Genomic DNA, 14,998 nt, shown 5'->3' on the forward strand with positions numbered 1-14,998 from the left:
GTGATAGTGAGTGAAGGGAGTTTCACAGAACTGGAGTTCTCCTTTCCTAACTTTGACTTCTGCAAAGAGCTGCCTCTGTTGCACCATTTATTTATGTTGGACCCAAAACTGATAGAAACATGAATCCGAGTAAAAATACAAGTCTTTGCACATAACGGTAGCTTGGTTAATGGAGTATGCGACTTCAGAGAGATCTGGCTTATATCTTCATTTTGCAAATGTAAGTTTAGTTTGGTCCGCTTGGAACATTATCAAAGCTCTCGAGAGAGTTTGCACTGAATTAATCATGTGCTTTGGTTGGTATAAATTAACTTCCCATTTTGGTATGCTATAATCCTGATGCGCTGAATGATAGCCACAACTGTTTTATGCTCACTGATTGGAACGAGCACAGGAAATTGGCACGAGGAGGAAACTACTTGCCTTCAGTATGTGAAATGTGTTTGCCACTCAGCTGAAACGCTGACTTGTTGCCTTCGGTTAGGTTTATTTTGCATGTCAAATAATTTTCCTCTCCTCCTTCACAAATTTTAGAGGCAACTGTAAAATGCTGACTGAATGGGCTATGTACATATGGCATCTGAGAGGTTTTTTATTAGCTTAAACTAGCACATGTGTTTTCCTGTGAGGAGTATTAAGTGCCTGGACTACAGGTTTAGTGTGTGACTGTTTTTGCAGCTGTGTGGAAGATCATGATGCGTATTCCCTGGAGCAGGCCTGGGAGTGAGCTCAAGTATGCTGAGGCAAACCCAGGTTGTGTTTATGTAAGTGTCAAACAGAAATACAGCACTTGAACTCTTATCAATGCTGAGCATGATACTGGTAAATGAGCAGCGATTGCCCACATGTGTAAAAGGAATGCCGGGCTTCTAATTGCAGAAGGTTTGCTTTCAGACAGCCCTACTGCACAATACTGTCCTGCCAGCTGGGAAAAAATTAATATTTTCTTTTTTTCCATCATTATCTGGAGGGGGTCGAAAACAGCAGTAGTCCATTTGAAATTTACTTGTTAAACTGTTAATGAAGAATACAGTTATTGCTCAGGCTGTAAATCTCAGTTTGGGAGGGTGAATGTTGAAAACATGCTGCTTCGAGGGAAAGAGTGTATCAGGAGCATGTGCGGAGGTAGAAGTAACCACAGTAGTGTTCTGCTTTCGGTGACCTACTAATTTTCTGGATATGCCTCGCTTGCAGAACACACATTACATCCTGGAGTAGGTCCCACAAAGCCTAAAACCATGAAAAGGAGATGGAAGGGTCAAGTTTAAAATTCTGAAGCCAGACTGTACATGACCATAACTCCCTGCTTGGGTAGGGGTGGAATGGGGAGGGAAACATCCTTAACTTCACAAGACAGGTAGGAAATTAGAACTTCATCTGAAAACGTTCCTTTTTGGTGTACTCTGTGCCATCTTTTGAAGGAGTAAATTGTCAAAAGCTCGTAACGTAATCTGAGATTTAGATGTGGGACCCACATTGCATCACGGTGTTTATCCACAGAATGGTTTGTGGCAAAAGATGGTGAGAGCAGTGGCTTTCTCTCCTTGGGAACTGAGTGAAGGGTGACACACAGTCTGCTCAAAGCCAAATGAGAAATCTGTAGCTGGACGGCAAATTGAGCCCTGATCTCCCCCATCTCTGCAGTCTTCCTGACTCCTGTCTAGCCATGGAATGAAGCATTGCTACAGCTTGTGGAAGCGTTTTCTCTGCAGGGGCACTACCCAGAGCCCAAATGCATGAAGAAATCTTAGTGGGTCAGAATGGTGAGGCTGTGGTTAAAGCTAAGAAATACTGCGCATGGATGGCTGTCAGATTTGGAGGAAAGAGACTCAGATTACTGGTATAGCAACACAGCTCAGGTTTACTACAGTGTGTGAATGTGGCCATCTCTGGACAACTAGTGACTGTACAGAAGGAGAGACACAGCAAACAAGGAAAATGGATTTCATTAAGGCTTGTTTTCTTACAGTCCCTGTCTCATGAGTTTCTAGAGAGAGAAAAGTGTAGTTCCTAATTTTTATACTTCTTACAGCATATTTCTTTTTATGCTTGAAAAGTGCAGTTGATTCTACAGACACATTTTATTTACAGAATATATACATTAAAAATCACTAAGGTTTGAGCATAGAATCAGATGTGGCCATGATCTGAGGAAAAAAAAAAGCATTTTTTTAAGAGCAAGCATTAACTGATTTACTTTTATAGATAATTGAAAACTGAAGGTGTTTGAGTTTCTAGTTTCCTGTCCTTGCCAGCCCTTCTGTCCTTTTCTAATGAAATGGAAAAAGATGAGTAAGGAGGAAAAACAAATACAGAAAGCTTAAGAGAGTTGTTTTCTAGTTTTCAGAACCAGTGGAACAAAAATGTTTTTTTCGTCAATCTTTCTAATTTGTTTTAAAAACATACTATTGCTTCCTGGCTCTTACTTATCAGCATGGCCTCAAAGAAAAATGTATGCCTGAAATTACTGGGATTTAAATGTTGCTGTTACCAAAGTTCTTATGCGTGGCAGGTGACCACAGCCTGGTCATTACATCTTGAAAATGCCAACTACTCTTACCTGTCCTTTTAAGTAGACAAAATGAAGCTATTGCAGGCTAAGCCAGGGTGATAATGGCCAGATTCTTCCTTCTGTGTTGCTCTACTTTCTGGTAAGAAGTGATATGCCATATTTATTTTTCTCTCTGAAAGGACTAGTGTTGTAATAATGGTAGTGGTAGTCTAAGGATCTAAGAAAATTCTGCCAGAGGACATGTTAGCTACTCTTGCCCTACCATTTATAGTTTGGAAAAAATCACAAGTAGGTGAGCTTTCATGCATACGGTCTCTTCAAGAGTCCTCCAAAGTATTCAGCATTAGCTGCGGAGTGAATGTAATTATCAGCACACAACAAGATACTTGACAGGATGAAAATAATCTGCTAGGGGAAAAGTAGCCACTGACTAAATAGTGTTAATATGAAAATTTCTCTGTAACACAAAAGTACAGACTCCATAACTTAGGCTGCTGCTTTAGTTTGCAGCAGTTCCTTTCTATTCCTATTAGCGTGTTACATGTACTAACAATTGAGCATGCATCTCTCTGAACCGTGTGTATGTGTGCTTAAACTGAAGTAGGTGTATAGTTCTTTTGAATTCAAAGGTTATAAAATTAAGCATATGCTGTCCTGGATAGGAGCCAGAGCTTATTTCTCTTTGAAGCAGAAGCTGTGATATGAATTTCTTCTAGAGACTCGTATGAACTGTGAATAACAGGTTCATGAAATAAACAAAAAGGAAGAGTGTGTTTGTGGATTTTTAATCAATTTTGGACTGGTTAGGATGTTAAAGCTTCCTTTCTGTTGCCAAATCCTGTGGGTTTAAGGTCTAGTTCTTGAGAGTGTTTGGGGAGCGAGAACTCCATGTTAAAGCAGGTATCATAAACTAATTGTGCAAGCCCAGCTTAATTTACTTCTGCAAATTCCTGGTGGATATCATCAGCAACCAAGTTCACAAGCTGAAGACTGTGTTATGAAGAGACCTGTGCAGGGATAATGGTGTGGAAAGTTGTTTTAATACACCAGTGCTCTGAGACCATGCTTTAATGTGCAAAATTATACCACTGACATCTGAGGCTTTTTGTAGTTAGTGGAAAAAATTCTTCTGCCTTGGTTTGGATTTGGCTGAAACCTCCAGTGAGAAGAGAGCTAAGGAAATCAATTAAAGGCTTTTTAAATGCACCTAAGGGAGTTAGGTGCCCAAGTCCTATTGAAATTCAATCGGATTTAGTTGCTTGGAGCCTTTGGAAAATCTCAACCTAAAATTGCAGGCCTGCAGTATTCTTTATTGCTCCCAATGCTTTTGTTGTGTGCTCTCAGCACTGATTAAGGGAAAACAGAAAAGCTTCAGCACAGTCAACTTTTCTAACTTCGTCTCATACTAAGCTTCCCGTCTTCAAAACACGAACACTTACGTAAATATTATTTCATCTTAATTAAAAACATTAATAAGGGAACTTTAACGATGTCCAATAATGTCTTAGGCTTAATTATAGGCCTCCGAAGATAGAAATGTGATACTAAGTTATTTTTGCTTTCCGTTGCCTGTTTAATCCTTTGGTGACAAATATGCTAGATAAAGAATTTTAGCAAATGACTATAAGTTTTTTTTGAAGGGAAGATAAAAGCTCAGCATGAGACATTAAATATTCTGGTTTTAAAACTTACTGCTTTTAACTTGAATATGCGCAAGTTTTGTTTTTTTTTTTTAAAGATCTCTGAAAGTGAAAAAAGTAGGGTAGATAATCCCTAGTCTTAAATAGCACTTTTGGCACTTGCTATTGCTCACTAAGTGCACATGTATATGAAAAACTATTTACCTTTTTATTTTTGACCTGTACTTCATCAAGTTGGGATTTTTACTGTATTGAGTTTGGTGGCTGTCTTTGTCTGTTTGCCTAGGCCATCTGATTTGGCTGTTCTGTGTATCTTAGAAAACACAGTACAGCTTTCAAGAAGAAATCCTGCCTTTCTCAAGAGAACAAAGAGGGGCCTCTCTATACAAAGCGAGTGAGATTAGAAGAAACAGTTGCCTTCAGTGCTGTAAATTTGCATACCCTGCTCAGGCTATGCACAAGTGCTGTCTGAAGCATTTTGCAAGCCCCTATGTGTCAGGTGAGCAGCGAGCTGTAAACTGAACTCCAGCTCTCTCCGTGTTAATGTGCAGCCTGCAGTGGTGCTGGTTTTGTGAGTGTAAATGTGACCTACCTAAGATGGTAATTTTTCTAATACATAATAAGCCTTGTGTGCTCTAAACAAGGCTGGTGTTTTTAATAGGTCTGACTCTCCAGTCACACAGCTGAAGTCCGATCCCTTCTTCAGTTAAGTAAGTCTTCTTCATAAATAGCTTTTTCCTATTGTCCTCTGATAGAAAGGACTTTGTTGTTTGTTTCAGAAGTTCATCAGGGTGATAGTTAAACTGTCCTTGTCCACAGCAGGGTACACTTCTGCAGTGTAAAAGTCAAACCTGATACATCAAGGCTGGTCTTTGAGTCCTCTGTGTTCCTGGTGTGAGCTTATTATGAAACCATGATTATTCCACGGGAACTGTGAAGCCAAAACCGTGGAAGTGAGTAGTGAGACACACCTGAAAATCTTTTGTGAGTCTCCCAAACTGGACCCACCGCATACATACTATTGCACCAAAGCAGCAGGGAGAACTCAAGCTCCATTGCTGGTCATTATGAGAAATATTTCGATCCCTGGCATCTGGTGGTTGGTTATTAGGAGTTCTGTTTAGTTTCACCAAGCACCATACCACAGTGGGAATGCCCAAAGCTTGTTACACCAGTCCTGTTGACCTGTCCTGCACAGTGACTGTTCCTTGTAGTTGAAAGTGAAATGTGTTTATTGGGGTCAGTTGCTCACAGCTGGAGAGTTGAGACACAGTGTCTTACTTCAAGAAAAGCTGTCTCCATGTATACCTTATGCTCATCTTCTCTACCTTTTCATCGAGGGCTTCCCTGGTATTTGGCTGTGTTGAGATGATGTGGCTGACAAGGAACGAAGCATGTGCCTGTGGGCTGAGCCAGAGGGATGGCAGAAGTGAGGGTGTTACGTATAAATGATTAAAAGGAAAGAAAGTCTCTTGGCTCTAGTATGCCCATGGTGTGAAGGGATGTGACTTTCACATCTCAAAGTGCTCTTTTTGTCATGTTGGTATAATATATTTTTTTAATCTTAATATGATGCTTCAGCTTTCACCTGGTAGAAAGGAAATCAGCATGAAGTTGCAAAGGGTTGAGTGGGTCCTCGCACAGTGCTGTTCTTGTGTGTGTGTGTGTTATTTGAAGCAAGAAAACTTTTCTCCTGAGCTTTAATCGCCACCCCCACCAGAGTTCTGCAGGCAATTATTTTCTATGTATTTTAATTTTTGCCTTGTGCTGAGTGTTGCTTTGTTTCTTGTTTCACTCATTCTTTACATCCTCTTTGTCTGCTCACTGCTTTATCCTACTATTTTCCTATACCAGCCTCTGTTTTTTTTCCAGGTCTTCATGAAGCCATATTTCATTCTAGTTGATTTCACTGTGAGAAGCACATAAACTTTTATCTGCTGCACTTCGTACGTATGTGTTAAGCGGGCAGTTAGGAGAAAGTATCTAAGAAACAGTGGCCCAAATTCATGTGTAGAGCAACGCAGATTTGCTGAGATTCTCAGGTGCAAGGCTTTGCTGCTCTCTGCCAGTGTAACTCTCCTGTTAAATTGAATTGGCTCTAATTAGCACTGGCATAAATGAACTAAGGGTCAGGTTGCTATTCTTCAAGTTAACGTAAAGCTTCACATTAAGCTGCTAGATAGGGAAAGTAGGAAATATCTTGATAGTTCAGGAAAGCATAATTTTCTAATCTGTTTTTTCTTTGCCTGCAAGTTTCTGGCTGCTAATATAAATGTGTACTGACAAGAAATTCATCAGCCTCCTCCACCCCCATGGGATTACTTATCGGACTTATGCAATGCAAGATATTAAAAACACTTTTGTCTGTCACGCAGCCACGGGCAGGGGAGGGGGAATTTGCCAGTTGCTAATGGATACCTGGCGTTTTTGTGTATGACCATGAAGAACAGCTTGTGCACTTTCACCCCTGATGTTCCCTGAATAACTCGGGTCTCATTTAGGTCAATAAGCCTTTATCAAAACGTCAGGAGTGAAAAATGTGTCTTGGTGTAAGCCGACTGGTCGTTCCCTCCAGTCACTGGAGTCTATAGAACAATCAATGTTCTCTAAGCTTGTCTGCGTGTCATGCAAAGAACTGGATGACAGTAACCATTGACTGCATGTCTGTTGCATTGTCTTTGGGACAGCCCACATTTGCATACTTGCCAGTGTTCTTGTTAGCCAATGAACCATGGAGGGGCTTTAAAAAACATACACACACAGCTCCGATGCAAATTTGCTATGCAGAGAATACGCGCTTCTTTAAAGCACAAGCCGGGCTTTCAGTTTTTACCTTCTTGCTATCAAAATGAAACTGTGATCCTGCCAAGCCCACGGTTTCTGGTCGGAGTGCTGACTTGCTTTATTGTACTAAAACATTAAATTTACTGTGAGTTTGTCTTTTCCTACTAGAATTCTTTTTTTTTTTTTTTCTGGCAATCTTTTGGGAATATCTGAAGAGCATTGTCTGTGCTAATGCATATGATGTGAGGCCATACACCCATTCCTCCAATTAATTATTTTGAATGAAGGACACTTCTCGCTCCCTGTGCAGTAGCTATTGTCTTTTGTTAAGGGAGTTTCTTTTAGTACTGATGAAAGAAGATGCATTAGTTTTCTGCATATTGAAGTGTTCTTGGATATTGGAGCTTGTTGACTCTGTCTTAGAAATGAATGCAGTCCCCTGATCAGCAAGGACAGCCTCTGGTGCTTTGCTTTATAATAAGTTTCATGGAACCTTGTGTAGTTTGGTCTTAATTCAGTGCAGGTTCTTAAATATCTTTAAGTGAAATTAGATGAAGAAGAATTTTGCTGCATTTGAAGCTGCTGCCTTAAAACAGTCTTTCCTTAAAGTGCCTGCTGCAGAGGCTGTTTTTTTGTTGTTGTTGGTTTTTTTTAGATTTATGACTTTATCTCTGACTTTATTGAAAAAAATATTTAATAATACTCTAAATGAGTTATTGATAAGTGAAGGTTTCTGACGGATCCTTTCGGCACCAAGCTGTAGAAGAGATTCTTGGCTGGGTCAAAGGGTAGGAACTTTACATTTATTACAACCAACAGTCTGGACAGTTTCATTATATGCTGAAAATGTAATTGGAATACAATATAACCAATTGAGATGCTGTTCTGCTGCATTTGATATCTTGCAGAGGTTGAGATTTTCAAAACCAAGGAAGGTGGTCTGGGCTAGCATCTTCCTAAATTTGTGTCACAGAGTAATTTCAACTTCAACTGCCCTGAGATGAGCAGGTCATGCCAGCAGAAGACAAGAGTTTTAGGGCCACAAAAAGAATATAGTGAGGTCTACCGGTGTGTGGCGATTTCTTCCCCTTTTCTTACTGTTTACAGACCTGTTATTTTACTGACTGCTCAGGGCAACATCCCATGCATTTTTGAAGCTGATGATTTTGAAACTCCCATTGGTGTTTTCTGGGCTAGGATTGCATCTTAGGTATTTCAGTTAGTTTAGAAATTCATAGGTACCTTGAGTCCCATTTGCCAATTGGATATCATGGAAAAACAGCAGTGCAGGAATAGGGGGAGACTGGGTAGAACGTTCAACATCTCTGCTCTTTATATTAGAACACTCTCTGTAATAGGCAGCTCCTCTTTATCTTTATCCTATACAGCTGTGATACCTAATGTGGTTTCTTGTCTTTACTCCTGACCAGTAATAGTGTGACCAGATATTAACTGAGCTTGCCGATGAGGAAGTGTTGCAGCTCCTTGGCTTTGGGGAAACCGATGAATATACCATGGTCAGCCACTCCAGAAAAGCCAGGTTTATCTGCACGTGAGGTTCCAAGTATGACACAAGTGTACCTCTGTGTATCAACAAGAGTGTCAGATGTCTTTGACGTTTGTGGCTTTGTATGCATTTCCAAAGTCATACCTTGTTGTTGGTCTGTGGTTAACACCAAGCTCGATAGTAGCAGCACTTCAGGACTAGATTTCTGTTTCTTACTGTCGACAAGAAGGTGGAAGGGGTGCCAGTCCTCTTACTGTGAGGGCACCAGAAATGTTACTTTCATCCACATGAGATTAAAACAAGACTGAAAAAGTATAAGAAAATGTGTGGTAAAGCTGATATGGTCAGTGGAATGTGAAGCACACCTCTTCCCAAAATGAAATACACTAGGAAAATACTCATCTTCTGCATACAGGCTGTGCTTGTTTTCTTTGGCACAGTAAGGGAACCTTTTGTTTGAATAGAGAGACCAAGTGAATTGTATAGAATAGTTTTCAGTTCTTGCACGTGTGTATGAGCCAAACTGCATGCAATTAAAGTATTTAAGCTTACTCTTATTTTTTTATTTCGTTTGCCACTTTTACTGTGTTACTTTAAATGATGTTGGTAGGGTTGATAGTTTTTTAACTTCCAAATTTTATATTTATTTCTGCATTTCTAATAGATTCTGAAAAAAAGATGAAAGACATGCAATAGAAAACTAATCTGGTTCCCTTTCTGTTTCTTTTAGGAAATTGTATTAGTGGTATTCTTTGGAACAGAATACGTGGTTCGGTTATGGTCAGCAGGATGCCGCAGTAAATATGTTGGAATATGGGGAAGGCTCCGTTTTGCTAGAAAGCCTATTTCAATCATTGGTGAGTACATACAGCTCGCAAAGTTGTTGTAAACACCAGGTGAAAGTTATCCTTGAAAGTTCTGAAAAATGAAATTTCTATAGCAATTGAAGCCAAGATTAAGCAAGAACTCTTGTCATTAGTATTAGCATAGATCTAAGGAATCCATAGCACTTATTTGGGGGGGGGGGGGGGGGGGGGGGGAAATGTAGCTTGGTTTGTTTTTCCAGAAGGGCAGAGTGTTTTCTTTTCACAAGTGATCTGAAGCTTTGCCAGAAATAAGTCTTGCCCGTAATCCTGTCTCCTGCGACCTTGGGGTCCCAGACACTTATAATAGCTAAACTTTTTCTTTTAAAGATGATGGAAAGCTTTTTTTTTTTTTTTTTTTTTTAGCAGTCACTTGAATACTTTAATGAGTTTGGTTTGGATTCTAACTGAACTACACACTGCTTGGTGGAGCATGATAGATACACTGTAATTACTTTGTGTATTTGTTGAATTAAAAACTGGTTTTCAGAGTGACGCCTTTGGAACCAGGCACCTGATTCCCCTTGATATTCGCTGCAGTTGTTTTCCTAACTGACTTCAGTCATTGTAGAAATTATATCCACAAATTCTAGATTTTCCAAAATCTAGATATGTCAAAACTTTTTTTTTAGAATGCTTGTCCTGCATTTAATAATTTCACTGAAAGAAACATAATAATCCAAAACCATACTGTATTTTTTAACCAATGTTGAGAGAGTTATTTGAAGACCCTTGCCTTGGAGCATTCAAAATATAAATAGAATAAACAAATCAAGTTCTGGAAGGGGGGTATTGTTATAGAAGCACAGTAATCCTTGTTCTGTGACATAGTTTTTTCCACTACTCAGAAACACTATTTGTTGAATAGAGGATATAGTTTTCCTAAACAATCTGCAAGTTTTTGGAATGTAAATTACAAAATTTTGTGCCTGGATATTTATTGTTACAATCATAAAATACTTCAGTTTCTTTGTGTGTGTACATAAACAATTGCATCTCAGGTGTGACTGCAGCTATAAAATGGCTTTGACCATATCTTTGCATTCTGCTTGCTAATCCATTTCTCTTGAGATGTAGCACAGTAGAGGTTCTGAAACAGCTTCAGATTTATTTCAGCTTGGGAAGCAAAACAAAGTTCACTTTTCCTAGATACGTATCAAGAACTATTTTGTTTTCCAAAATATGGAATTGCTTTCCAAAATTAACTAGGCATGAGGCAGACAGATTTAGTATACAGTCCTAAGGCAATGAGTGACTTAAAGTAAACTAGACACACACGAATTCTAATTTTTCTCTACCCTTCAGACCTGGAGAGATTAAATAATATTAAGTCAGTTGTCTGATAAATGAAATAAAAGCCAAAAACTCTGTCAATTAATAAAACAGTCTCTAAAACAGCAGAGAAAATAAGAAATCCAGCTAATAAGTTATCCAGACTGCTGAGGCTGTTTTGTAGTAACTCATATCGCTTATCTAGAATGTGGTAATCTCAGACCCATCCCAGTAAAACCTTTCTATTAAATCATACAATTATATTTTCTTTATATGTTACAGAAGAGGTATCTTGATATGTAACTGGAAATCTTCATTTGGGGTCACTGTTCAAACTTTTAAAGTAATATTGGCCATGGTTTTAGAACAGCTTTGCAGAAGTATTGCCAAGATGCTAATAACTAGTTTTGTCAATTGACTTCTGTTTTCCAGATTTAATTGTAGTTGTTGCTTCCATGATAGTTCTGTGTGTGGGCTCTAAAGGTCAAGTCTTTGCAACCTCAGCTATCAGGTAATTATATGCAATAAAAGAAAATAATGCTGTCATTTTGAATAGGGTAGCTTTTTTTCTTTGTTTACCTCCTGGTGAAAAATAGTCTTTCCTCTGACATTCATGTAATAGAGCAGATCACCAATCACATACGGGTGTGAAATAATAATCCCATGAAGTATAGTGAAAATACAAATTTGAGTGTGTTGTCTGGTCATAAGTTTCTTAGCTCTAGTAATGGATTTATGGTTGGTGGGAGTAGAGGTGCACATATAGGTACCCATCCTCTCCCATCCACCTACATGGGTTCTATCCAAATCTTATTTTAGTTCCTTGGCTCAGTTTTACAGCAGCTGTCTTTCACACTTTGCCTCTGACCTCTTTAAGCTGCTTTTTCATAAAAGGCATGGGGTTAGTGGTTGTGAGTTCCTGATGGGCTGAATCCACCTTGTACTCAGAAGGGTCACACCACTTCGTTTTCCTGAATGAGGAAGTACAGGGCAGTGTACTGTGCTCTGTGCATTAGCTGTAACAGTGCTCTAGTGACTCTTGTAAAAATGAAATTTTATATATATATTGTTGGACTGTCAAGTTCAAGTTGGCTGTGATACGCCTAAAAGGCAAGGTTCTGTAGTTAGAACTATATGTGTTTCTATATATTGTTCCCCATCCTGGTAAGCAAGTCAAATATAAACTGATGAATGATTTCTGGAGCATTCACAGTTTGCGTCCAAAATCCTGAATTCTTGAGTCACCCTTACCAGTCATGTGTACAGTCTTCCTCTTCCTTTACAACCTTCCTGAGTTGTCTTCATAACAAATGATGAAAGATGAGTAAATGGAGTGAGAAGAGACAAGCTGCTGGGTCTACCATAAAATACTATGCATTTCCCTCAAAATGGTCTTTTAGAAGACACAGACTTGCCCTCTCCACCTCTTTTATTTCCTCTTGTATTCTTAGCCTCTTTATTAATTTAAAAATTGTGTTCCAGGGGCATCCGTTTCCTGCAGATTTTACGAATGCTGCATGTTGACCGTCAGGGTGGTACATGGAGGCTTCTGGGATCAGTTGTGTTCATACACAGACAAGTAAGTTTGAGTACTCAAAAAATGGCATAATAATCGATGCAATTTATTTAACAGTAATTTAAGTCCTTATATTCAGAACAGTGTGTTTGCAGACATGTTGATGATGTCAAATATATTTAATGTGGAAACAGGTAGTCATTTATTTTACCCAAGTATGGTTGTTCTGCCCTGTTCAGGGGACAAAAAGTTCCTAAAAGATTAAAAATGTTCACCTGCACTTTGCCAAACTTTTGACTTGTTGTTGGATTTAACCACAGGAATGAGACTTCTAAAAGGGAATCTGAACATTTCTAAAAAGTATGCGTATTTTTCCAAAGTTGTTTTGAATACGGCAGCATTTGAAAAGTTTATCCAATGGATTTTTGATGACCAAAAACTTAATGTTGCAAGTCACACTTGCAAGTGAGAAACACATGGTTGTATTAAATTCTGTATCTGAAACGTGTATGCTGGAACAAGTCAATAGCTACTGTGTAAATTTTTCACTACTGAACTCAGTGGATGCTAACTTGCACAGCCAACAGTTGGTGTCAGTGTTTATTAATTGCTGAAATTACATTCTTCTGTTGCAGGTATCTTTTTAAAAATGTTAGTGATAGATAACTTTTATGTCTCAGCAATATTGTTAATGCTGTTATTTTGATCCTGTTTGCAGGAACTGATAACTACACTATACATCGGATTTCTGGGCCTGATTTTTTCCTCTTATTTTGTGTACCTGGCTGAAAAAGATGCTGTAAATGATTCTGGAGAAACAGAGTTTGGCAGCTATGCAGATGCCCTGTGGTGGGGAGTGGTAAGTATGGAAATTCACATGTACTGAAAATAGTTAACACCCTCAGTTATGGAGTGTAGTTCAAGCAGGCATGGAGTAAGAACAGCACTTTGAAATGTCCTTTTATTGCTATGGTAAAGGTTCTGGTTTTGTAATTCTGTAAAACTAAGAAAATAGTATAGAAGATGAGTGGTTTTATTTGATGTTTATAGTATTTTGCGATTCAAAGCAATCAAGTTATATATACCAGATACAGAAATATCTATTCTTTTTTCTTTAAATTGTCTTCCCTCCAGTTATAGTGATTTACTTCTTGCTACTTTTTTCATGGTAGGGTTCAACCTTCTAATACAGTAAGTCTTGCTAAATCAGGGCTATCTTTTTTTTTTTGTTAACATTTATTTATGATTTTGCAATTCAGCATGACTAATTCCAGAACAAGGAGTATCTAAGATACTTAAATCAAGACTGTTTTAAAGTGATTATATTGCTTTGGAACCAACTTGGTATACTTCTGTGGCGTTTCTCTGTGCTATGTTGACATATCACTACTATTTCAGTAAGTGTTTTAATTTTGTTGCTTCTGCTAGTAACAATTGCCTCTTTCTTTTCTCGCACGATATGCAAATATTAGATTGGTTGCTCTGTTCTGGGATTTCCCGTCTGTAATCATTTCCCTTTCCTCATCCTCTTAAGGTTCAGAGCAAGGTATCTTTTTGTAAGCTGTTTTTCCTTATCATTAGCATTCAAGCAATGGCTTGTTTTCATCTGTTATAATTGCATGTAGCTTAATAAAATGAACTGTCATCATTAAGTGCTACAGATGCATATAGAATCATAGAATATCCTTAGTTGGAAGGGACCCTTAAGGATCATCAAGTCCAACTCTTGACACCGCACAGGTCTACCCAAAAGTTCAGACCATGTGACTAAGTGCACAGTCCAATCTCTTCTTAAATTCAGACAGGCTCGGTGCAGTGACCACTTCCCTGGGGAGCCTGTTCCAGTGTGCAACCACTCTCTCTGTGAAGAACCCCCTCCTGATGTCAAGCCTAAATTTCCCCTGCCTCACCTTAACCCCGTTCCCGCGGGTCCTGTCACTGGTGTTAATGGAGAAAAGGTCTCCTGCCTCTCAACACCCCCTTACGAGGAAGTTGTAGACTGCGAGAGATATATATATATATATATATATATATACACATATATAAAGATGCTAAAATGCATCAGCATCACTAATAATTCCATGCTTGTGTTTTCAAAACATGCTGATCTTCTTAAGTCTTCTTTGGCTGTTTTAAATCAAAATCAACTGATTCATTTGATTAAAAACGAGACTACCGTGTCTCATGTACAAGTACAGGACTAGTACCTCTGTTTCATCAATAGAACATACCTTCTTGAGAAATATTTTTGATAAACCTCTGCATGTGTGTGCTTATATTGTCTTCTCTTTACAAACAGTACCATGCACTATTTCAGGAAGGGAAGATCTATTTATAAGTGTGTCTATTGAAGGTCTCCTGATGCTGAAATTCATATACAGCATTGTATGAATACGATGTTTTGTGTAGGTTGCTACTAAGATCTGCTGCAGAATTCTGTTCTCTTTCTATCTGCTGTGATTAAGTACAGCCCCTTTTAGGATCAGAAAACTTAATTTGTAGCACAAGGAAGCAGTTAATGACAAGTAGCTTCTTCAAAGCTTTCATGTCATCACGGTGTTTTCATTTTTCACTACAGGGGACAGATGACTCAGTAATTAACAGTGGCAGATGTAGCAGCATTTAAAAACAAATGCTGTCATTGGCGTTAGCATTAAAAATTGAATATGTGACAGACCAGATTGGCTTACAGAATATACAGTAAAGCCTTCCATAAAAGCAATGAGATCAGTCAGGATATTGAAATATTCTCCTTTCAGGGAATTGCTGCTCAATAGGTGTGCCAATTATTTTGTCTTTCTAGTTACAATCAACTAAATTAGTCAACAGATTTAACTATGGTCATATTTTTCCTCTGTTATAATTTATTACATTGCAGGATGCCATTTGGACTGTGATATTGTA

General features: G+C 38.5%; 1 protein-coding gene across 9 annotated transcripts in view; it reads left to right on the forward strand.

Annotated features, from left to right (window-relative positions):
- KCNQ1 (potassium voltage-gated channel subfamily Q member 1) overlaps nucleotides 1–14,998 on the forward strand; it is a 408,405-nt gene that overhangs the window by 137,497 nt on the left and 255,910 nt on the right. For all 9 annotated transcript variants that reach the window (XM_072038533.1, XM_027458507.3, XM_072038534.1 and 6 more), the window contains exons 3-6: nucleotides 9,174–9,300; nucleotides 11,011–11,089; nucleotides 12,061–12,157; nucleotides 12,813–12,953. In XM_072038533.1, the coding sequence (XP_071894634.1) occupies nucleotides 9,174–9,300; nucleotides 11,011–11,089; nucleotides 12,061–12,157; nucleotides 12,813–12,953 (444 nt within the window). The remainder of the gene's footprint in view (nucleotides 1–9,173; nucleotides 9,301–11,010; nucleotides 11,090–12,060; nucleotides 12,158–12,812; nucleotides 12,954–14,998) is intronic.

The sequence above is a fragment of the Anas platyrhynchos genome, chromosome 5, assembly GCF_047663525.1.
Source record: "Anas platyrhynchos isolate ZD024472 breed Pekin duck chromosome 5, IASCAAS_PekinDuck_T2T, whole genome shotgun sequence".
Taxonomy (NCBI): domain Eukaryota; kingdom Metazoa; phylum Chordata; class Aves; order Anseriformes; family Anatidae; genus Anas; species Anas platyrhynchos.